The sequence below is a fragment of the Schistocerca serialis genome, chromosome 3, assembly GCF_023864345.2.
Source record: "Schistocerca serialis cubense isolate TAMUIC-IGC-003099 chromosome 3, iqSchSeri2.2, whole genome shotgun sequence".
In the NCBI taxonomy this organism is placed as follows: domain Eukaryota; kingdom Metazoa; phylum Arthropoda; class Insecta; order Orthoptera; family Acrididae; genus Schistocerca; species Schistocerca serialis.
In genome coordinates this window covers 883541344-883565374 of record NC_064640.1, presented here as the reverse complement: position 1 = coordinate 883565374, position 24031 = coordinate 883541344, and the positions used below count along the sequence as shown (strand labels likewise).

Here is a 24031-nt window from a genome sequence, read left to right as displayed (position 1 = left end):
GTCTTAGCCTACTCATTAAGCAATATAATCTTGCAACTCCCAACAAACTTTACACATAATTTAAAACATCTTTGAAACTCTGCCTGTGTCTGTGTATGTTTTGTACTTAGTCATCAGCTAAAGACATAGAGAAGTTAATAATGTGAATGAGAACAGGCCACTGTGGGATATGGAATTCAAGAGGTATCACCACCACAGCTTATGGAGGGAACTGGTCTGAAAGTTGCAGATGAAGTGAAGATGCAAGGTAAGTGGAAATACTAATCATAACTTTGCGAAAAACATAATATTGTGTGATCATATTTACTGAGCACATGACAAATTTTTACTAGACCCTGGTACTAATATACATGACATATATTGAATAAACAGTCATTTCTCACAAAAACCAATTACTATTGGCTTGACGTTGGCTTCTTGCTTCTTTGGAGAGAGAGAGAGAGAGAGAGAGAGAGAGAGAGAGAGATGTGAAAATGCCGATATTATCTCAAATCACTTGTTCTGTTTCCTTCACTATTCTCCCAACCATAAAGTCTGATACTGTAAATTAATATAATGGTGTTCTGAAAGAAGGATTGTTTGCCAGGTACCTGCAACAAACAATGGCATATGCTGTCTGACTTTTTCCCAGTGTAGTAAATATTTTTGAGATTGTAGCAATTTGTGTTGAATGGTAACACTAACATTATGCAATATTTTCATGGAGCACCTCCTTATGACCTTCACAAGATGAAGGTTACTATCAACATCATTGTCTGAAGATCACCTGCAGATGCCCGTGGAAACATTACATAGTTTCAGTGACACCATATAATGCAACACCCAACAATCTCTATAATAATGATATGGTTAAATAATGTAACACACTATTACTTGTTGATGTTATTTGTGACTGGGTGACACTTATTTGTATTGTTTTAAATTTCTTGTCTAGCTATAACTTATTTCACTTTCGTTTATTTCAGCTGTTGTGGCAGAGAAGAAACGGCAATGCTTAAGGGATGTTTTTAGCAGAGAGTGCAACAAATTTCTACAAGGAGTGGAGACAAGACACTTGTAGAGGAGATTACCTCATGGCCACACTTCGAAACTATGCTATTCCTGAAGGACACTACTGAACATAGAAAGCTCCATGGTGCTGTTTCTCCTTCCAAGAAAGTGATATCATGCAATGCTGACTTTGAAGTAGAAAGCAATATTGTATCTGATATATCACAAGGAGAACTTGCATCTGCTACATAATATGCATCTTCAACAAGCAATCGTCCGTCATTCCAACAGCTCGCTCATGGTTTGTAGCCAACGTATTGTTTTGTCATCAATTTTTGTGCCAAGAAGCGTGGAAGCTCTGCCTAACCCGTCCACATGAAATGTCAGCAACAAACTCAAACCACAGCCAGATATATATGACGACTCATTTCTGGCAATAGAGCAGGAAAAGTTGAAATCATTTGCAGCAATGCTGCTTTGAAGGAATAAGCGATTACATGTTTTTAATGAGCTTGCAACAATTTTAAAGAACATACCTATCCACAAAAAACTTGCAGTTCATCATAAACTGCAACAAGCTCTTGTAGGTGAAGAACCACCTGCTGTGCTTACCAATGTCATATGGTATATTATATCTTCTCAATCACTGAGCAGTGCATGTCATACATACACACTGACTGGGAGTAACTTTATTTTTTTTTAATTTTTTAAGAAAAACAGTCTACTTGATGATACAGTGATAAAAATGCTACAGTTGCTCACTAACTTGACGCAAATTAAGTGGTCCATATGCCTATGTGTCCACCTACCTGTCAAATTTCTCAGACAACAGCACAGACTCTTAAATAAAATGTTTTATCTATTGTGTACACAATGTGTGTAGGTACTACAATGAGCTATCCATTGTTCTACATTTTTTTGCAAACTACTTTGTAATAAAGTTTGGGAATATTGTTTAAAAGACTGTACAGTCTTTTTAATTTGTGATCATTAAATGCATGTGCAAGTTACCTCTATGCTAAACCAAAACATTCTTCAGGTTGTATAGTTTCCCTGTACGTCCATCATTTTGTAATTGCAAGCTGAATAGCTGTAAGAATACACTGAAATGCTTCCATCTGCATCATGTAGTAGCTGAAAAATGTTTCCTTGTCTCTGTCTTCAGTTCTGCATGGTAGTGGTGAAATTCTTCTCATCAATTGCATTTGCTTAGTATAAGACTAAACCAATATCCCTTCTACTTCAGTTGTTTCTTTGTATCACGAGGTATGCATTTTCTAGAATGTACCAATCAATCACTATCCATTGTCCAACAAAGAAGTTCAGTTGTCTCATGAACTCACAGGCGGCCAGCCATGTGTCAGATTTTACTCGGCTGCAGTGGATGAGCTTCAGCAGTCGGTCGTAGTCGTATGGCAATATGGATAACATGTTAGTCGGATGAATATGGCCCCAGTGGATGTCCAGGCTAAGGACATGTTAGGTTTGGCGGATGCTGAGGTGCTTCTATTTTTCATTCCTGCATGTCTGGTTAGATGAAGCCTATCTCATGACACAATACCAACAGGACAATGTTTTTTGCTTTGCTGTTTTAGGACTTCGTATAGGAAATTATTATGGCTTTCTCTATAGAGAAACCTTAGCAAAAGTTAAAGTGAGAGGAAATTAACAAACTGTATTATGAAAAACAAATGGTTTTCTAATTTATGCAACTTCCTCAAGTTTAGAAAAGATTGGAAGTAGTTAAATGGGTCTTACACCCCTTGTAAGTGCACTATTGCATATTTATGTCCGTTAGGAAAAATGCATCACACCTCTAATTCCAGAAAGAGCTCATTACTCTTCCATCTGGTGATGCAGTTAGACCCTGATGTGACACCCCAACCCCCCTCCCAGTGGTTGAGTCCTAGTGATGAAGCTCTTTCTAGATTTCAATCAACAGAACTACAGCTTGATGATTATGCACTGGATGATGGGAATCATTACTCTACTTTATTTGCTCCACGTCGGCAACGACTGCACTGTTGGCTTTTCACGAACAGGGGTTGGGGGTGTATTCAAACTATCTAGACAGTTTGGCATTCGTACTTGGCTTTCAACATCCCAACAAGATTCAAACAGACAGAGTCACAGGCTCCACTACCCTCCATAAATGTGAGGTGTACTCTGCAGCTGATACGCACTAAGCAACACAGGACATGTTGACTAGCTCCCCATGAGGTGGCTGTGCACTTCTTCAAAATATTATTTCTTGCACTGACCTTCAGCCTAGTGTTATGGCAATTTTTCTTATAGTACAGTGAACAGTCAAGAATTACAGCCAAATAATGAGATGTTGGGCAATGTTGAAGTTGTCTGCCTTGCAATGTGATGTCCAATTTGTACTGGTCTTCTCCATTCTATAAGTAAAATGTATGCACCTGAGATTCACTGGGGTCTGGCCTTGGGTGACTGACCTCTAAAGGCTAACTGTATCCAACGATGAACTTAACTTTTCTTCCATCTCTTCAAACATCTTCCCTTGGGCCGCCACTGCTGTAATGTCAACATAAATGAAATGCCAGGAGTGTTACAAAATGGACTGATCACTGGTGTAAATATTAAAAAGTGCAGGAGTGAGCACACTGCCTTGTGGTAGGCCATGCTTTTGTATGCACCATCTGATCTTCTTACTCTGGAGAAAGACCTGACATCTTCTATTATGCATGGGAAGGATGTTAGCTGTTAATCAATGGTGAGCTGGTAAATTTTCTTCAGCATCTTTCTGTGATTGATAATGGCATAGGTAGCTTTTAGTTCAACAGACACAACTCCAGTTATCTTACCCCATTCAATGAGCTGAGTGTTACAAAATGCACAATTTTCCAGATTGAAAACCAGCTTGTTGAGAAATAGATTTCCTTTAATTATACTGTAAATTCAGTTAAGAACAAGTGTCTGAAGGTCTTCACACAGTGGCACAACAATGATACTGGACAAAAGCTTTTAGGCTCCTTACAAGGTTTAAGCAACACAATCACTCATGCTCCTTCAGAGCCTGGGAATATACAGCGTAGCTACACACTCATTCATGAACTTAAGCAGCCACTGCAAGGTGATCCATCCAAACTTCTTGAGCTGTTCTACTCTGAGATCATTCATGGCAAGAGCTTTATAAAATTTCGAAGTAAAGACGGCAGATTCCAGTTCATTCAAGGAGAAGGACTCTGTTTGAACTAAAATTCAAGCAAGTTAACTGCCCTGAGCTTACTGTTGTCTAGGTGATGGTCACATCCATTGCTGCCAGTTCAATAAGTAGGATACTTCATCCAATTTCCTGAAGGCACATAATAAGTAAGTATTAAGATGATGATGGGACAAGCTAGTTCACATCACTGAGCTAAGAAGAACTGTTTGCAATAAAATAACTGACTTTATTAAAATAAATATCCCAAGTATTTGCTGTTTGAACAAACTGTGAACATAAATTGGATACTACCTTGTCACTATCAGCAAAGTACAGTGCCAAGCCCCCTAAAAAACTGAAGTCCTTAGACTGACACTTGTACCCCCATACAGAGTAGACAACACCAAAGTTTCTAAGTCTTGGCCAGTAATGTTCAAATTGAATCACTGTCTCCGACAATCCACAAATAAATGGAAGTCCCATCTATTCGCTAAACTGCAAATAAATGCAAGTTCCGACTATTCACCACACCACAAATAAATACAAGTCCCAACTGTGGCTATCACAAAAAAAAAGGCAAGGGGGGGGAGGGGGGGGGGGGGAGTTCAAGAAATCACAAGGTAAAGTCAGTCTTGAAACTGTAACTCACTCTGCACTGCAGGAGAGGCCCATGGACCATTGTACTCTTCAAAATTATGTGTACTATTGCCTGCAGCCCCAATTACAAGATCTTCTTTACCAAGATCTTTTCCTACAAAGCCTTACCATTTTTATACAATATTATATACTTAGGGAAAGAATATTTTTCCATGAGACTAGCATTGTGAAATATGTGTCATATTTATTTAAAGAAAATTTATCACCAAATTAGAGAACTGTAAGGTCTCACTGCTTTCCATCTTGGTCATCTCTTAAGTTTCTTCTTGTAAGGCTTTATCAAAGGCTGAAAATTCTTTTTACAACTTTACCTGGCAGTCTCAATAATCTTAAAATTTATATACAGTATGTTATGGCTGCTGATGTAACACAGATTGTACTACCACTAGTTCTCAAGAAATTAATATCTATAATTTACTCTTATGGCCCAAGTGCCACAAAATTTCTACATTTTTCGACGTCCTTCTTTCCTAGTTACATGAGGTCTTTACTTAAATTTTTACAATGAGGACAATGAGGTCCCTCTTGGCTCTTTACATAAAAGTATGTTTGCAGATGAGTAGGAGTTATATATAGGTTACCTACCACTTCATCTTGACTAAGAGGTAAAAAATTCTTGACAGGCTCTTCCATAGGAGGAAGAAGCTCCATTAGGCTGCTGAAAACATCCTGTAAATTTGAAAACATATTTGCTTCAGTTTTGGTAACACATACCATAAAATATTCACAAATTCAAACTGCTTGTAAGTATGCTTTTATTGGCTGTCAAGACGTTTCATATCCATGGGTAAATCATTATGCTGTAGTTTCGCATTTCATTCATTTCTTAGAAGAAAAGTTAGATTCACTGCACTAGAATGATGACATTTACCCTTTTAATATGGTATTTCAGTATATGATTATTATTCCCAAATTAGACTACATTACTGAAATTAAATATCACCCAAGGAAAAATTTATTGAATCTGATGTTAATATTCGTAATGGCTCAAAATGCAGTACATTATCCTGAATGGAGGGCCATCCACAGACTAGTATATGTTTTCTAGGGTGCTCCAGGTCAGTTACTATTCATGTTATATGTAAATAACGAAGCAAGTAATATGATCAGCAATCTCTAAACATTTAAAGACAATGCAGTTATCTATGAGGAAGTGTTATAAGATACAAACTGTCAGATCTTTACAAAATATTGGAACAAAAGGGGACATCAAGCACATACATAGTGTCCAGGTTAGAGGTATACAAAAACATTTGTTTTATTTCTGTAACTATTAAGGTTTATAGCTGTATTTGTCCAACACTATACACAGGAGCTCAAACACTTAATGTGTGTTGGTACAGCTCAATGTGGGCACCATTTGTAGCTCAACAGATATCAAAATAGTAGTCCAATCCTCCCCACATGTTGATAAGTATAACAGGTGTTATGGCCTCTACTGTGGCTTACATCTGTTGTCTCAAATCTACCAGATCTTGAACCTTTGTTCTGCAAACAATTTCCCTGTTAAATCCTCATGCACTGAAATCCAGAAATCTAGTGGAGTCATATCAGGAGAGGTGAGGTGATAGAGCCAGACAATGGGAGCCCCCCCCCCCTTCCCACCCCACACTCAGGAAACATCTCATGGAGAAATGTGGTAACATCCCCATGATAGTGGAGTGGAGCACTATCTTGCTGGAAAATTATGTCGGGAGGCATCTGTGGAACAGCATAGTTTGCCAACATGTCAAGACCATGTTTACATAGTCCCAACCACAAATCAACTTTTAGTGTGTCCTTTTCATGCTCAGTCACTTCTCCTAGAGTCTCACTTCCCCATATTCGACTATTATGTCAGTTACCTCTGTCACAGATGTGGAAGGTACATTCATAACTGACAGCACTGCACTGAGGTAGTCATTGTTGACATCTATACGATGCAACATTTCAACAAAAAAATCACATCATCTGTGATGATCCTCCAGCTTAATGTGATGTTAAGCTGGAGGTTGTAATCACGCAACTGGAGACGTTTGTGGACAATGTCATGTACCGTCGAATGGGGGACAGCTAGTTCCCAAATATGTTGTTTAATGGATTTACGTGAGCTTCTACTGAATGCTTCGCATACAGATTCCATGGTCTCCTCATTTCCAAGCATTTTACGATGTTTCTCAGCATCTGAAATGAAATGGCCCATTTCTCAGAGAGATCTGTCCCATTGACAAATGTATGTCTGGGAGGAGCCATGTTCCATTCTCTTCTTGCACATTGCTGAACATGTGTTACTGATATAAACTCTGCTAACCATTGCACACATTGCACCTTTCCTTGTGGTGTCCATGTGTTGATTATCCAGATTATGTCTTCCTGCTTCACAGGAAACATTTGGCTGCATGCGCCATACAACTCAGTGCTGTTCATGAAATGGTGAGGATTGATTGTGTATTTACCCAACAACATAAAATGCTGAGTTCTTTTGTTATAAGCATTTGTTTGTGTATACCTCTGGCAGGCTGGCAGTAAAGGCTAACATAGATCTCTGCGTTGTCAACTGCTTCACAAGAACTTACTTAGACAATTTCAAAAACTGGCCTCAAAGATGGAATCTATGAATATTCTTCAGACACTTTCATATTGCTCTCCTAGAGACCTTGAAAATAAAATTGTGACTAATAATAGCATTCAGAGAGGTGTTATAATTCTACCTCCCACATGCCTTCCATGAATGGAATAATAAAAATTGCCCTCTGCTATTTACCTCATACAATATCAGTGAATGAAAATATGCAAAACAGCTGAACCTCCCACTCATGGACCATGGAACTTGCCATCAGTGAGATGGCTTGCATGCCTGAATGATACAGACAGCCATACTATAGGTGCAACCACAACAGAGCGGTATCTGTTGAGAGGACAGGCAAAAGTGTGGTTCCTGAAGAGGGGCAGCAGCCTTTTCAGTAGTTGCAGTGGCAACAGTCTGGATAATTGACTAATTTGGCCTTGTAACATCAACCAAAACAACCTTGTGTGCTGGCTGAAAGTAAGGAGAAACTACACCCATAATGTTCCCCGAGGACATGCAGCTCTACTCTATGGTTAAATGATGATGGTGTCCTCTTGGGTAAAATAGTCCCCCATTCGGATTTCTGGGCAGGGACTACTCAGGAGGACATCGTCATCAGGAGAAACAAAACTGGCATTCTACAGATCGGAATGTTAGGTCCCTTAATCGGGCAAGTTAGAAAATTTAAAAAGGGAAACGGATAGACTGAAGTTAGATATAGTGGGAATTAGTGAAGTTTGGTGGCAGGAGGAACATGACTTCTGGTCAGGTAAATACAGGATTATAAATACAAAGTCAAATAGAGGTAATGCAGGAGTGGGTTTAATAATGAATAAGAAAACAGGAATGTGGGTAAGCTATTATGAACAGCATAGTGAACACATTACCATAGCCAAGATACACTTGAAGCCCACGCCTCCCACAGTAGTACAAGTTTACATGCCAACTAGCTCCGCAGATGATGAAGAGACTGAAGAAATGTATGATGAGATAAAAGAAATTATACAGATAGTTAAAGGAGGTGAAAATTTAGTTGTGATGGAGCACTGGAATTCGACAGTAGGAAAAGGAACAGAAAGAAAAATCGGAGGTGAATATGGACTGGGGAAAAGGAATGAAATAGGAAGACACTTGGTAGAACTTTGCAGAAAGCAAAGATTGACAGAAAGTGAAAAATTTCTAAGCAGGAATGGCTACTGAAAAAATGGAAGAGTTAGAAGCACATTTCACATAAGCAAACATAGATACCGCAAAGGAAAATTAAAGAGGTCTTTAGAGAAAAGAGAAGCAGCTGTATGAATATCAAGAACTCAAGATGGCAAACCAGTCCTAGTCAGAGAAGGGAAAGCTGAAAGGAGTATATAGAGGGTCTTTACAAGGAAGATTAACTTTAAATCAATATTATAGAAAGGGAAGTGGACGTAAATGAAGATGAGATGGGAGATATGATACTGCAAGAAGAATTTAACAAAGCTCTGAAAGATCTAAGTTAAAACAAGGCCCCAGGGGTAGACGATATTCCGTCAGAATTAATTATAGCCTTGGGAGAGCCAGCCTTGACGAAACTCTTCCACCTGGTCTGCAAGATGTATGACACAGGCGAAATATTCTCAGACTTCAAAAAGCATGTAGTAATCCCTATTACAAAGAAAGGAGTTGCTGACAGGTATGAAAAGTACTGAAGTATCAGTTTAATAAGTCATGGTTGGAAAGTATTAACATGAATTCTTTACAGATGATTGGTAAAACTGGTAGAAGCCAACCTCAGGGAAGATCAGTATGGATTCCAGGGAAATTTAGCAACACGTGAGGCAATACTGACCCTACAATTTATCTTAGAAGATAGGTTAAGGAAAGGCAAACCTTCATTTATAGCATTTGTAGACTTAGAGAAAGCTTTTGACAATGTTGACCGGAAATTTGAAATTCTGTAGGTAGTAGGGGTAATGGCAGTTATAAGAGTTGAGGAGCACAAAAACGAGGCAGTAGTTGAATAGTGTGTAACATAGGGTTGTAGCCTATCCACGATATTATTCAATATGTACATTGAACAAGCAGTAAAGCCAACCAAGGGAAAATCTGGGGCAGGAATTAAAGTTCAGGAGAAGAAATAAAGACTGTTGAGGTTTGCTGATGACATCGTAATTCTGTCAGAGACAGCAAAGAACTTGGAAGAGCAGTTGAACAGAATGGACAGTTTATTCAAAGGAGGATATAAGATGAACATCAACAAAAGCAAAACAACGATAATGGAATGTGGTAGAATTAAATCGATTAGGAAATCAGATTAGGAAATGAGACATTTGAAGTAGTAGATGAGTTTTGCTATTTGGGCAGCAAAATAACTGCTGATGGCTGAAGCAGAGAGGATATAAAACGTAGACTGACAATGGGAAGAGAAACATTTTGGAAGACGAGCACTTTATTAATAATGAATATAGATTCAAGTGTTAGGAAATCTTTCCTGGAGTGTAGCCACATTTGGAAGTGAAACACGGACAATAAACAGTTTAGATAAAAAGACAATAGAAGCTTTCAAAAGGTGGCGTTACAGAAGAATGCTGAAGATCATATGGGTTGATCACATAACCAATGGAGAAGTACTGAACAGAACCATACCAGTCTTCAGACTGTGGCACAACTCAACCAAAAGAAGGGATCAGATGAGGGGGTAAAAACTACAGAAGAAGACCAACAGATGAATACAGTAAGCAGATTCAGAAAGATGTAGGTTGCTGTAGTTACTCAGAGATGAAGCGATTTGCACATGATATAACAACATGAAGAGCTGCATCAAACCAGTCTTCAGGCTGAAGATCATAACAACATCTGAACCTAAGCAGTTTAAAATGTCTACTATATGGTTTTTCCAGTTTTAAGTTGTCATCAGTAAGCATACCTAAGAACTTCGAACTTTCTACTTTGTTTATTACTTCTTGCTGATATAGTAGGTTAATAGGTGGTTGGATATTTTTTACAATACAAAACTGGATGAGCTTTCCTTTTTCAACATTTATAGTTAGCCCATTCATGCAAATCTAGTCAACAACTTTCACAAATATACCATTTACTAATTTCTCTGTTGCTGCTTCTTTTCTCAGCTTCACAACAATGCTTGTATAATGTACAAACATGACCAAGTCTGCTTCCAGATTCAAATAAAACAAGATACCATGAACATAAAACAAGAATGGTAGTGAACCAATGACCCAAGCCCATGGAACTCCCATTGTAATTTCTCCCCACACTGATGACGTGGTGTCCCTCTTTGTATTACTCAAACAGCCTAGGGTAACTGTCCTCATACTGTTTCTTAAATAAAAGCTATACCAGGCATGTGCTGAACTACATATTCAATAAAAACTTAACTACTGTAATAGAATAATACAAATGGCACTATCCAATGCCTTTGATATGTTACAGAATATCACCGAGCAATGTGGCGCATTGGTTAGCACACAGGACTTGCATTCGGGAGGACGACAGTTCAAACACACGTCCGGACATCCTGATTGAGGTTTTCTGTGATTTCCCTAAACCATTTCAGGCAAATGCTGGGACAGTTCCTTTGAAAGGGCACAGCAATTTTCTTCTCCATCTTTCTCTAATCTAAGCTTGTGCTCCACCTCTAATCACCTCGTTGTCAATGGGACGTTAAACACTAGTCTCCTCCTCCAGTTACAGAAGATCCCAACTGGTCATATCTTATCATTTAAAGGTTTTATTATATGTTCAGTTAATGAGTAAATAGCTGCTTCTACAGAGTAATCCTTTAGAAATCCAACCTGTGACTGGCTAAGTATCCCATTACTGGACAGTGGCTGACAATCCTTGAGTACATTACCTGCTCAAAAATAGATGTAAGGAATGACACTGGAGAGCTGTCATTGACATCTGTAGACTCACTCTTTTACTGATGGTCAAATATGGTACATTTTGATCAGTCTGGGAAAACACTCTGAATTAATGAGGTATTACCCAAGTGACTAAGAACATTATACATTGTACAGAACAAATTTGTATTTGAAATGTGAATGGGAAAATAATTTTTATTTCACTAAATGTCATCTGCATTTCTTTTTCAGTGTACTGTTTTGCTGTCTCTACTGAACTAGTTCAGCTAATTATCTTGGATGGTTTTAAAAAGTAATTATTAATAGTATCTGCTATACATAAACTGTCTTTTACAATGCTCTCATCATGGTTAACATTTCACTTAGGTAAATGTATCCATTGCACAAAAGAAAGCAACTAAAATTATGTGTGGGGTTTACACACATCTTGCAGGCATCTATTTAAGTAGATGGCAATATTTATCACAGCCTCAGCAATTTATTACCAACAATCCATCTGAGTTCAAGAGTAAGAGAGATATTCACATCACTAGAAGGAAAAAATAATCTGCACTGCCCTTTAATGAATATAACTTTGGCACAGATATACAGCTACAAAACTCATTGACAATCACTTCAGTCTCCATAACATTTCCTGCATTATATAGAAATTCCTGAGTAATAATTATCAAGCATGTATACAGAAAAAAAAGTAAATGGTCAGCATGTAGCCACATTAATATTTTCATTAATGTGCATTCTATATTTATTCAGTTGACATGTTTCATATCATAACATTTATTGTGAATACAATCTATGGAACATGTAACTTACTAACTGTACTTTATAGTGGATAACAGAGCAGAGATGCAGATGTAAATGTGGACTACATTTTTTAATTATTCTCTTTTATACAATGAATGCATTTTGTACATCTGAAGAGTTAGCATAGGACTAAATAACAATACTGAAAATACATGAACTTATATTAATTGACTTCTTTGTTCTCAAAAATCTTATGTGTCGGGGGCTTCACAGCTTACATACATTGTATAAGACATATTGTTGGTAGATATTAAGTTGCATTAATGAGTATACTTTATTTATAAGACTGGTAACTGGCATGTCCATCTCAGGTGATATATAAGCATGGACATTTAAATTACTGATATCCTACTGTCAATTTTAAACTTTTTGGAAACTTTCACTCTCATGTAATGGCAAATTCACTGTGATATGCATGCAAGATCTACTATAAATGTCTCGTCAGAAGAGCTGGTTAACCAATCAAATATGTCAATTTCTATTATAAATATAGTTGTGAAAGCAATAACAACATGTGACTCAGCCACACTTCCACACTGCAGTACACTAAGATACAAAGCAAGGAAACATCTTTTGTTTGTTTGTTTGTTTGTTTGTTTCCATGCTTAAGGTAATCACTTTATCAGATCACCAATATGATTTTTCTAGTTCACATGCATGTGAATGTTTGTCCTTACTGCACTTTCAACTTTCTATTCTCTCTCTCTCTCTCTCTTTTGGTTATTATTATAGTAGATTCCTGTTGGTATAGAATTTTTATAAATTATGTTATAATTTTTACAGTACAAAAACTGGATAAGAGCATCTATTGAAATCTAAAGGCTATATAATTATAATTTATGAAATATGTAATTAATTTTCAGAAATATATCATTTATAATTTTCTCCAGAAAAGCATCTGAAATATTTCCATTCCTTAATGTACTCCTTCATTTGTGGTCCACTAAAACTGTAAACTGAAATTCCAAAGTAACATACTTGTTGTGCAACAGGTATGGAACTGTTCATGGGTTTAATGCTAATTGGGGGAAAAACCCACAAAAAAAAACCATTCTAATTCATTAAAATTTTGCTTTTAAATTTTTGCACAGTAATGAACTTACAAAATTTTGAAATAATGATATCTCAAGAACTAATGTTACACAAAATTAATTGAATCACAGTATCATGATTTAGCACTTTATGACCGCAAAAATAAGAATCTAAAATTATTCAAGAATTGAAAATGTTGGCAAGTGTAAACATACAGTGCAAGCACGATTTTGCAGTTATGCAAAGAAATAAATTTGTGGTGGTTTATAGTATGTAGGGTTGTTTGGAACATGTTATGCTTCATATCTTCATCATGTTACGCAATAATTTTTGTAACAGTCATATAAATATGAAAAAAAAACTAAGTCAGCATTGTGTCTTAAAAACGTTTAGTTAAGATACATTTACATAAGATAATTACATTTACAGTAAGAAGAGGAAAGGACTCACAGTTATGGAATTTCACTTTTAAATTTTTCCCGTGAAGTGACTGGTCATCCCTTTGCAAATTACTTGAACTATATTGTATAAATTTCTATATCCTGTTTCTTAAACAATTAGTATCTCATATAAAAATATAATATCATTAATAAATGTGATATACGTTTAACTATAAATTCCTTTCAATTCTATGGAAACATAGCATCTCTAACACTGTGTTACATCTGACAGTCAAATGCAAGGGTAAGTCATTTTAGCACTTTACACCTGTGTTAAAATGTCACTGAAAGTAAAAAATCCTTAATTCCAAAGTTAAAACTTTTGAGTTGCTACATTTCCCATGATTGCACAAGTGGGTAACAATCATTATCATATATATATATAAACATTCCACGTAGGAAATATATATCTAAAAACAAAGATGATGTGACTTACCAAATGAAAGTGCTGGCAGGTCGACAGACACACAAACAAACACAAACATACACACAAAATTCAAGCTTTCGCAACAAACTGTTGCCTCATCAGGAAAGAGGGAAGGAGAGGGAAAAGACGCTAGGATGTGGGTTTTAAGGGAGAGGGTAAGGAGTCATTCCAATCCCGGGAGCGGAGAGACTTACCTTAGGGGGAAAAAAGGATGGGTATACACTCCCACACACACACATATCCATCCACACATATACAGACACACGCACACACACAGAGTGAGAACGAACAAAAATTCTCATGACTACACAACTGACCTCACCGTCACAATACACAACTGTTCTGTGTGTGTGTGTGTGTTTGTGTGAGAGGGAGAGAGCTCGAAAGTGAATGAAAGTTTGATAGTTGAACTGCAGTCATGAACAACTTACCTATGTTGCTACCCACCGCTCATTACCTTTCTATACAGTGTATGGTTGTCTTTTCTCATACTACATGTTATATTTCATCCAAAATGATCAATTATAAAATTAGAAGATAATCTATTATCAGTTGTATTTTTAAAATGATATACACATAGAGATTACCTCATATTTGTTGATACCTGTGTCTGTAACATTAACTTGGTTTGGTTAAGCACAACATATATGATGAAGACCATCTCAGTGTATTATTAGAAACATCATCAGCTGTTTCCAACAACTTTTCATTTTTGAAGGAATTGGTAGTTTTCCAATATTTAAAAAGAGAATGTGGGATAAACTTCATGATTTTCCTTACATCAAAAAAGAATGTGGGAATACTCTATATTTCAACAAATTTCCATGTATTGCTTCTTCAGTCTGCCACTTCATTCTTTTTAAATAATAGAGCCAATCTCTTCTCTCATATTTCAAAACTAACAATACATAATACTTAAAATAAATTCCCAACTGTGAATAAGGACTACCATTAGCTGTAGAATGGAATGACAACAATGAAAGTTTGTGCGGGACCATGACTCAAACCCGGATTTCCGCTTATCACGAGTGGTCACCTTACCATTTGGCTGTTCGTACATGACTCACGGCCAGATCCAAACTTCCACGTCATCAACAATGTGTCAATGACCTGTACTCATACATCCATTGTGTATATTCCCATACAGGTCAGACATTATACCTTAAAGTTGCTTGCCCAGTATCGGCAGATAAATACGATATTGCAGTGCCTGTGTTATTCTGATTACATTGCAAAGGTCCTTTGGACATGAGCACTGCGGCGACCACAGCCGATACAAAACATATCAAATAAATTCACAACTGCGAATAAGGACTATCTATAGCTGTAGAATGGAATGAAAATAATGAAAATTTGTGCCGGACAGGGCTCAAACCCGGATTACCCACTTATTGCAAGCAGTCGCCTTACCATTTGGCTATCCATGCACGATTCACGACCAGATCCAGACTTCCATATGTCGTTAACTATGCATCTACAATCTGTACTCACAAATCCATTACGTATATTCCTGTACAGGTCAGATGTACTTGAAAGGCACTTGCCCGGTATCAGTAGATAAATTCAATATTGCAATCAAGTGGACATGCGACTTTCAAGTACAACGTGACCTGTATGAGAACATACATAATGAATGTATAAGTACAAGTCATAGATGCATATCGACAACATATAGAAGTTTGGGTCTGGCTCTGAGTGTGCACGCATAGCTAAATGGTAAGGTGACCACTAGTGATAAGCAGAAATCTGGGTTCAAGTACTGGTCCGGCACAAATTTTCATTGTCATCATTCCATTCTACAGCTGATGGTAGTCCTTATTCACAATTGTGAATTTATCTGAAATATTATATGTGGTTAGTTTTGAAATATGGGAGAAGACTGGCTCTATTATTTAAAAAGAGTGAAGTGGCAGACTGAAGAAGTAACATATGGAAATTTATTGAAATAAAGAGTATTCCCACATTCTTATTTGAAGTAAGGAAAATCATGAAGTTTATGCCACATTCTCATTTTAAACATTGAAAAACCACCAATTTCCCCAAGAATGAAAAGTTGTTGCAAATAGATGATGATGTTTCCAATACGACATTGAAAAGATGTGGCCTTGCGATCTGTGATGATCATCATCACATATGTTGTGTTTAACCAAACCAAGTTATTGTTACACACACTGGTATTGACAAATATGAGGTAATCTCTATATGTACACCATTTTTAAAATATAACTGATAATCGATTATCCTCTAATTTTATAATTGATTATTCTAGATGAGTGGCAGAATTACTTTCAACAAGTTCCCTGAAATGACAGTTTGAAAACTTATTGAAAAATTGCTTCAACACAATATTTCAACTCAGCTGATAACCTGGGAAGATTTCATTAGTAAAATTTGACAATAAAACTGTGTTTTCATATATTGTAAGGTTTTAACTAAGAGTGTGTAAGTACTCATCAGCATGCACATCACATTACAAAGAAGTTCCATCAAGTCCCAGAAATGACAGGTTCAGAAATCGTAGAAACATTGCTTCACGATAATGCTATAACTCAGGTGAAAACTGGAGAAGATTGCGAGTATCTGCATGTCATGAGCTGACAATTAATTTACCATAGGACCTGCATGTATTTGTTAACACCTATTTTTTTGAAGAATAAACAGACTATAAATTTATGTCTCATACTAAATCACGAGTGACTAAAAGAATCTACGTTGGTTTTCTGGAGACACTAAATTGAAACATTTAAATTAAAATTCCTTCCCTAATGAGAGTCATTAATTTTGCTGACAGGAAACACAATCAAGAATCAAATTTTTTTGAGATAAATATATCTGATCTGACAATGCAGTTACATAAATTGACATACCTCATACTCTTTGTGCACATCTACATCCAGATTCTGTCTTGTAAAAGTCAATTCTGTTTGTCTGTCTATAATTGGTACGTGATGCATCACTCTTTCTCTTGGCAAGGAACGCTTCATTCTTTTTCTTGGCCGAGTAACATCTAAATCTTCAGGTCTATGCTGCAAACATTTAACAAGGTGGAACAATAATTATGTCAGATTTTATAGACATCATTTTTCAATAACAGCTTAATAAATAACATCCTAAACTTGAGAAAAAGTAGATACTGTGCTTGTAGTATAAAATCTTACATAATCTGATATGTAACAAACCAGAACATCTCCATTTGCTCTGGGTTCACTCCGAAAGTAAATAAATGCTAGCTCTTTTCCTTTTTGCAGTTCACTTTTAGACAACAATTACCTAACAAATATCAAAATTACTTTACCAGCTATGTACTCTAAATCATTATTATTCAGACATTAATTTTAAATTTTGGTGGTTCCTATGGTGAATTTAGTTCTGTTGAAAAAATTTTATTTTACAGAAGACCTGGATGCTTAAAATTTTGTTGTATTCTGTGCTCTAAACATTTTGACCGCACTAATAAACTTTTGCTTGGATACTGATTTATACTGACTTAAAGTACCAAGTTTCCTGACTATAAAAATGTCTCATTTAGCCTAATAGGCAATAATTTGAAAGTTATTAAATTTAAAGAGTTCATTTTTTACATAAAGAAGGAATAATGAACACTGCTTAAATTCTACTCCTAAGACTTTCACTTACTTAATTAATAATAAAAACTCATATGAATTTCTGAGAGGTACTAGGAAATATGTGTCAATTATGTTACAAACTTAAATTATATTTGCTTAAACTGTATGAAATAAGTCAATTTAAATAATTTTTTCGTTTATACTATAAAAACACTTCAGCGTAGACAGCAAAACCATGAAACAAGGTAGAGATGATTCTAGTTAGGGAAAGTTCTGTTGACTACTTATTATTCCCTGCGTTGCTTCCAGACTCGAGTTTCATCAATACCATAAACAACCTGGACAATCATTCCATTTCTGGGTCACTGACTTGCAGGGCCTCAGCTGCAAATGTGATTTCATTTGTGCCAGTCAAGACTGCAAGGCTTCGTATGCAGACACCTTGATTCATGATTTCATGGTTCAACTGGCAACCAATCCAGAGGTCCGCACAAACTGGATAAGCCATCATTGGAGGACATTTTGCGCATCACTCTTTTGTTTGAAATTGCACAGGCAGCTAATGAACAACTCACAGCAAGGCCACAAGTTGTGTCAGTTAATGCACCACCACACATTCCATCCCTGCATCACACACATCAGACAACTCCCAGGTTGCAATAATGTTGTGATTTGTCATTGTCTGACATCTCTATGGCATCAGGAGCCTCCAGCTGAACCTCAATGATGGTAATGAGTGATGCTCCCTTCATGTCCACAGTGTCTGTGTTTTTATGCCCACTCCTGACCAGACTGTCCTGCACAAGTTGTGGCAAAGAGGGGCATCTCCGTTCAGTCTGTCAAAGCCGTGCAACCCATCCCACCCCATGAGTGCACTGGACAAAGTACATGTGCTGCAGTCAGTAGTCCCTCCAGCCAACCCCTTCATGCAGAAGAGCATCTGCAAAACCTCCACTGCCTTTTTATGACTCTCTTGGATACAGCCTGCATTGTTTTTTGGAGAAATGCAGCTTCTTTCAGCCAGAAGTAGAGTAGTTGGGCCACTGACTGAACAAAGAGGGAATCAGGCCCACTGATTGGAATGTTGCCACAATAGATTCCATACCCTGCCTGACAAATTTTCCTGAACTGCAAGTATTTTTGGGCAAAATCAACTATTATTCCAATTTCTCATCCCATGTGGTTCACACAGTGCAACCCTCAATGAGTGACGTAAAAAGGGTGTGCCTTACAAATAGGCCACTGCCTGTGACTGGGCTTTTATTCAAAAGAAAACCATTCCCAAAGCCACTTCTTACCTCACATCATTCTCTTCCAGTCACCTATTGGTTTTGGCAGCCAACACATCTGCCTATGCCATCAGAGCAGTCTTAGCACAGAGGAATGCAGCAGGCTCCGAACAGCAAATGGCATATGCGTCCAAGACAATAACTCCAAACAGGAAAACTATTCCCAGATCGAGAAAGAGGCACTGGTGACCTGTTTGCCATCAAAAAATTTCATGTCTATCTTTTTAGGGTGCAGTTAACTCTAATTACAGATTGGAAGCCAGTGGAGGCATTATTTGAATCCTGTTCTAGCCTCCCGGGGGAGACAGCTCAATGCCTCCAGTGCCGGGCATTGTTCCTGAATGCATACAATTACACCATCCTGTATAAGCCCACAGCACAGCATTCCAATGCTGACACATTGTCACATCTACCCACTGGTACAGACCCTGATTTCAGCCAACAGAAGGTCCTCTACTTCACATCAATAACACGCAGGAACATATATTGGACGATTTCCCCATTACCACCACTTGTGCTGTCGTTGCCATATGCTGGGACCCCACCTTGCGGCAGATCCTTCACTATATCACCCATAGTTGGGTCATATTACCTGACCCACTGGTTGGTGACTGAGCTCAGTTCCTGAGAACATGTTTCTCACAGGTTCTCATTTGTAGATGATGTCTTTCTTTTGAATGAGACTGACATGCACCAGGTCGTCATCCTAGTAGAACTGCAACAATGGGTATTGAGCTTGCTGCACTGGGGACATTGGAGGATGTCCCACTTGATGGATTTACCTCACCAACATTTGTACTGAGTGGGAATCAATGGTAACATTTCAAGGAAACCCCATGGCTGTATGGCATGCACCTGGCACCAGACAGCATCTCCATAATCTTTTGGCCCCTGGCCTACCCCCACCTCCCATGGGGTCACATCCATCTTGATTTTACTGGCCCATTTTTGGGATCAATGAGATTGCTCGCCATGGATGCTTACTCAAAGTATCCACATGTTGTACAAATGATGTCCACCGAGACCAGCCCCACCCTTACAGCCTCATAGCCTTGGCCCTGGTTTCAGCGATCGAAGCATTGCCTTGCACATTGGTCTCTGACAATGGGACACAATTCATGGCATCCACCTCAAAGGTTTTCGTAAGGCTACTGGCATAAAATATTTCTGCAATGCTCCATTGTATTCTTCCTTAAATAATGAAGTGGAAAATCTCAATCAGATTTTTAAAAAAACAAATGAAAAAAGCTTTTGAATCCTCTGCCACTATGTCGATTTTCACCACATTTCTGAGCATTTATCAAACCACACTAACTGACAATTGCAGTTCTGTCAAGCTACTCCACAGGCAACAAATGTGGATCCTCCTTTATATTCTGATGCCGCCCTTACTCACTCCTGTCCCTCCCAGTGTTATGCATCCGGCACAGCTGTGTGGGCCTGTTCCTACAAGAGTACCGAGGCTTGAACACCAGTGATGGTAATGGAGACCTATGGGCAGCAAGTTATTTCAGTCGAAATACACAACTGGTTCGAGTTTGTTAACATGTTTTCTTTTACAGGCAGCCCTTCCGCCTTGCAGTTTCACCTATTTCTCTGCTTGGTTCTAACACTTTCACTGATACCCAGCTACTCATGGATATAGCAAAACTGCCTACCGTCCACAAACGAAAGCCCTCACAGAAGGCTTTAATAAGACATTTGCTGGTATGCTCTCGATGAACGTTGGTGTCAACAGACAGATGGAGATACAATACTGACTGTCATGACCACTGCATGTAACACTGTGCACCTAGACACCACGGACTACATGTTGCTCTTTCTGCTCCATGGTTACAAGAGGGAAATGACAATGGATATACCGTTCACATTTCAACTGGATGTTACGCAGGATGAGTACATGAAACAACTCATCACTAAGATGAAAGAAGCAAGACAGCTGGCTCAAATACAGACTCTCGATGCCCAGGAAAAAGTCAAGAGTGCTGTAACACCAAGCACCAGCCAGGAAATACAGCCTCGAGTTTTTGTACTGAAGTACTTCTATAGGCCATATGATGTCATTAATCACTCGCCAGACGTCACATATGAAGTCAAGGATTATGACCCCTCATCAAGAAAATAAAAGTGAAGAGATGTCACTCAAGTCCATGTATGAAACCCTTCTAAAGTCCTGAGATGCAAATTAACAATGGGGACTTCTCATTTAAGGAAACTTATGACCCACTCGACAATCACAAAACTTTGAGAGAAGGGCCTAACTGCGAGACTCATCATAGTGAAGAGGATGTGATGACTTGAACAGATGGCACTAGTGCAGCCACACAGTTTCTCTCAAAAGGCCATCAGTTTCCACTATCACATTTTCAATGGCAATTTTATAGTTTTTTTTCTGATTATACTGCTACTCACTCAATAAGTGACCATTGACAAGATCCAGACACAGGGTGATGTAGTTGACTCCAATGAGAACTTCTGAAACAGCGCGTCACCATTTCTCCAGTAGAGGGAGCAATGACACAAACTGTCCTGCTTACCTTGTCCTTATCGTCACCGGCTGGCATGCTGCAGGTCACCAGTTCAAACTCAACCACCACCACTTATTTGTTATGTAATATTTATCATTTCTGGAAGACTCTAGAAAGTTCTAATGATTGTTATTCTGGAATATTCAATAGCAGCACTCTCCATTCGGTGGTTCAGTTCTGTGCTGGCTATACAATGGTGTTTGTTATAAATGTGTTTCCAGTGCTAAGTGTTGTATTTCATTGACGACCCTGCTTTCAGGTATGTAGTTGACGTTACAATCTGATACTATGTCTCAGTACCCCACTACAAAAAATAGACAATTCAGAGTGCAAGACTCTTCAGTCTTCCCTAATTTTACATGCACTGTGCTGACACAAATGCAAGACTGAATGTTTTATAATCAAAATATTGCCTGTCCTTCACAGTAGTAGCATTTATGGCAATGGGATGTTTAAAAAATTCCATCTTAGCCAATGATGTTGACTTTCTAAAACCAGCATCATACTATTTTTTTTGCTTACAGTTCCTCTCAAAAGGCCATCAATTTCCACTATCACATTTTTTATGGCAATTTTATAGTTTTCTTTCTGATTATCCTGCTACTTATCATTGACTCCTGTATGTCACTCTTCCTTCAACACTATCTTTGAGTGATTTGCACTGCCATTATAACTGTTGAAAGTAAGAGTAAATAATACACAGACTTTACAACGACAAAGAACAAAGAGATGTACTCAATAAGTGAGCATAATAACTATGTCAGACATTCAATGCATTGCAACAAACAACAACTGAAATGAGTAGCCAGTTTAAATAACATGCATTAACCATTTAAAAATGAAATTTTGTTACTACTGATGTATGCTGTTTATTACCAGTTGTATGTTGCCTATCCAACAGTTTCCAGGGGCAACAAGAATTTGATTTTCAATACTCTGTGTAATAAGTGGCTGAATTTAAAAATTAAAAATGCATGTCGTATTCTACTCATTAAGAGGTATAATCTTATGCCAAAAGCTTAACACAGTAAGGCAAGTATTACAATTAGAAACCGAATTTCTTCTGAGGCAGACCGAGCGAAGTGGTGCAGTGGTTAGCACACTGGACTCGCATTCAGAAGGATGACGGTTCAAGCCCGCGTCCGGCCATCCTGATTTAGGTTTTCCGTGATTTCCCTAGATCGCTCCAGGCAAATGCTGGGATGGTTCCTTTGAAAGGGCACAGCTGACTTCCTTCCCAGTCCTTCCCTAATCCAATGAGACCGATGACCTAGCTGTTTGGTCTCTTCCCCCAAACAACCCAATCTTCTGACACAGCATAACTGATGACATGTAAATGTACAGACTTTATCCATCCAGTATTTGAGCATAAGAGCATTTAGTGACTTCCACCAAACTTCAAGTATAATTTCAAACCCTATCTAAACATTTCTCTCTTACATGCTTAACGTCACATATTTAGCACATTAAATCATTTGTAAAGTAATCACATGTTTGAAGCTGTTTTATACAGGGGAGTTCAATTCTTTAAAGAAACAGGGGTTTACTGGTAAGATACTAAAATGTGATAGTTGTCATTAAGTCTAAATTATCAACATTCTCATCTCATCTCAAGGAATATTTCCTTCAGTTTCTTTCTATGTATATTTCTTTAGTACTGTACACAAGACACACTGCCTCAGTGTTTTTCTCCAATCTGATCCTACTCAATACTCATTTCCCAAACCATATGAGGCAAAGTACATTGCCTGAATTAAAATTGCAACACCAGGAACAACACTAAATAACAAAATTTTTCTTACTGCACATTTAAGGTAAGCAGGAAGAATATGTGATTAACTTTGTAGGTTATTTAGGGGTGTACAGAGTATAAAATTTAACATACAGAGCTGCCACTTCTGGCAGCAACACCAGCTGGACATTGCGAGTCAAAACTGAATTTGGGTGACATTCCATGCTGCTGTAACTTCATACCTGAGTTCTACAATCATAGTGGCTTGCAAGTGGTGGCATGCCAGTATCTCAGCAACCCATGACCGGACACGTTCAAATGGGAGATATCTGAAGAATGTGTTGGCCTGGGCAACAGTTGAACACCCTCTGTATTGAGATAGATCAGAACAGCACAAGCAAGATGTGATTTTTCATCATATTGCTGGAATGTAATTACACAGAGACCTCGAAAATAGGATACACCCACCAGCCTTAACATTTCAGATTCATAAAGGTGTGTCCACACTGCTCGTGTGACTCGTGTGCTTGTGAGATTCGCGAGCCTTACAGGCTCCGAGGACTAACCACGAGATGGGTTCACAAGCAGCCAGTGCCTATGGCTTGTCTGGCTCCGCCTGTTGTCAATACATCAAAGGGATGCATGGCAAGTTGCATTAGTGGTATGGATGGAGACAAGCCTAGATCAGTCAGTTCTCTGCACTCGTCCAGTTTGGTCTTCATTTTTTTACATTTTGTGTATTATGGACACCGGTTTTTCTTTTAAAATGGAGTGAACCAGTGATTTTACTACCACATTCACAAATACTTATGAACAATATCCACAAATACCACAAACAAAATTTAAAAAAAAACTGAGCAAGCAAGAGCTACATACACTCCAGGAACCAGGAACAATGTTTGATATCACCTGTTTGAAGACTTTAAATAAAAAACGAGGCTGCAGTAGGAATCGCCAATTACTAGGTATCTGAGCATAAGTGCCAACAGCCCAGTAAC

The 24031-nt window shown here is 37.9% G+C and overlaps 1 protein-coding gene across 1 annotated transcript in view; it reads right to left on the bottom strand.

The window, feature by feature from the left end:
- Window positions 1-787: 787 nt before the first annotated feature.
- The window catches only part of LOC126471296 (uncharacterized), a 172406-nt gene continuing 149162 nt past the window's right edge, over window positions 788-24031 (bottom strand). Inside the window, exons 13-15 of the mRNA XM_050099416.1 lie at window positions 16786-16944; window positions 5399-5482; window positions 788-832 (exon numbers count right to left, since the gene is read on the bottom strand). Coding sequence (XP_049955373.1) covers window positions 788-832; window positions 5399-5482; window positions 16786-16944 — 288 coding nt within the window. The remainder of the gene's footprint in view (window positions 833-5398; window positions 5483-16785; window positions 16945-24031) is intronic.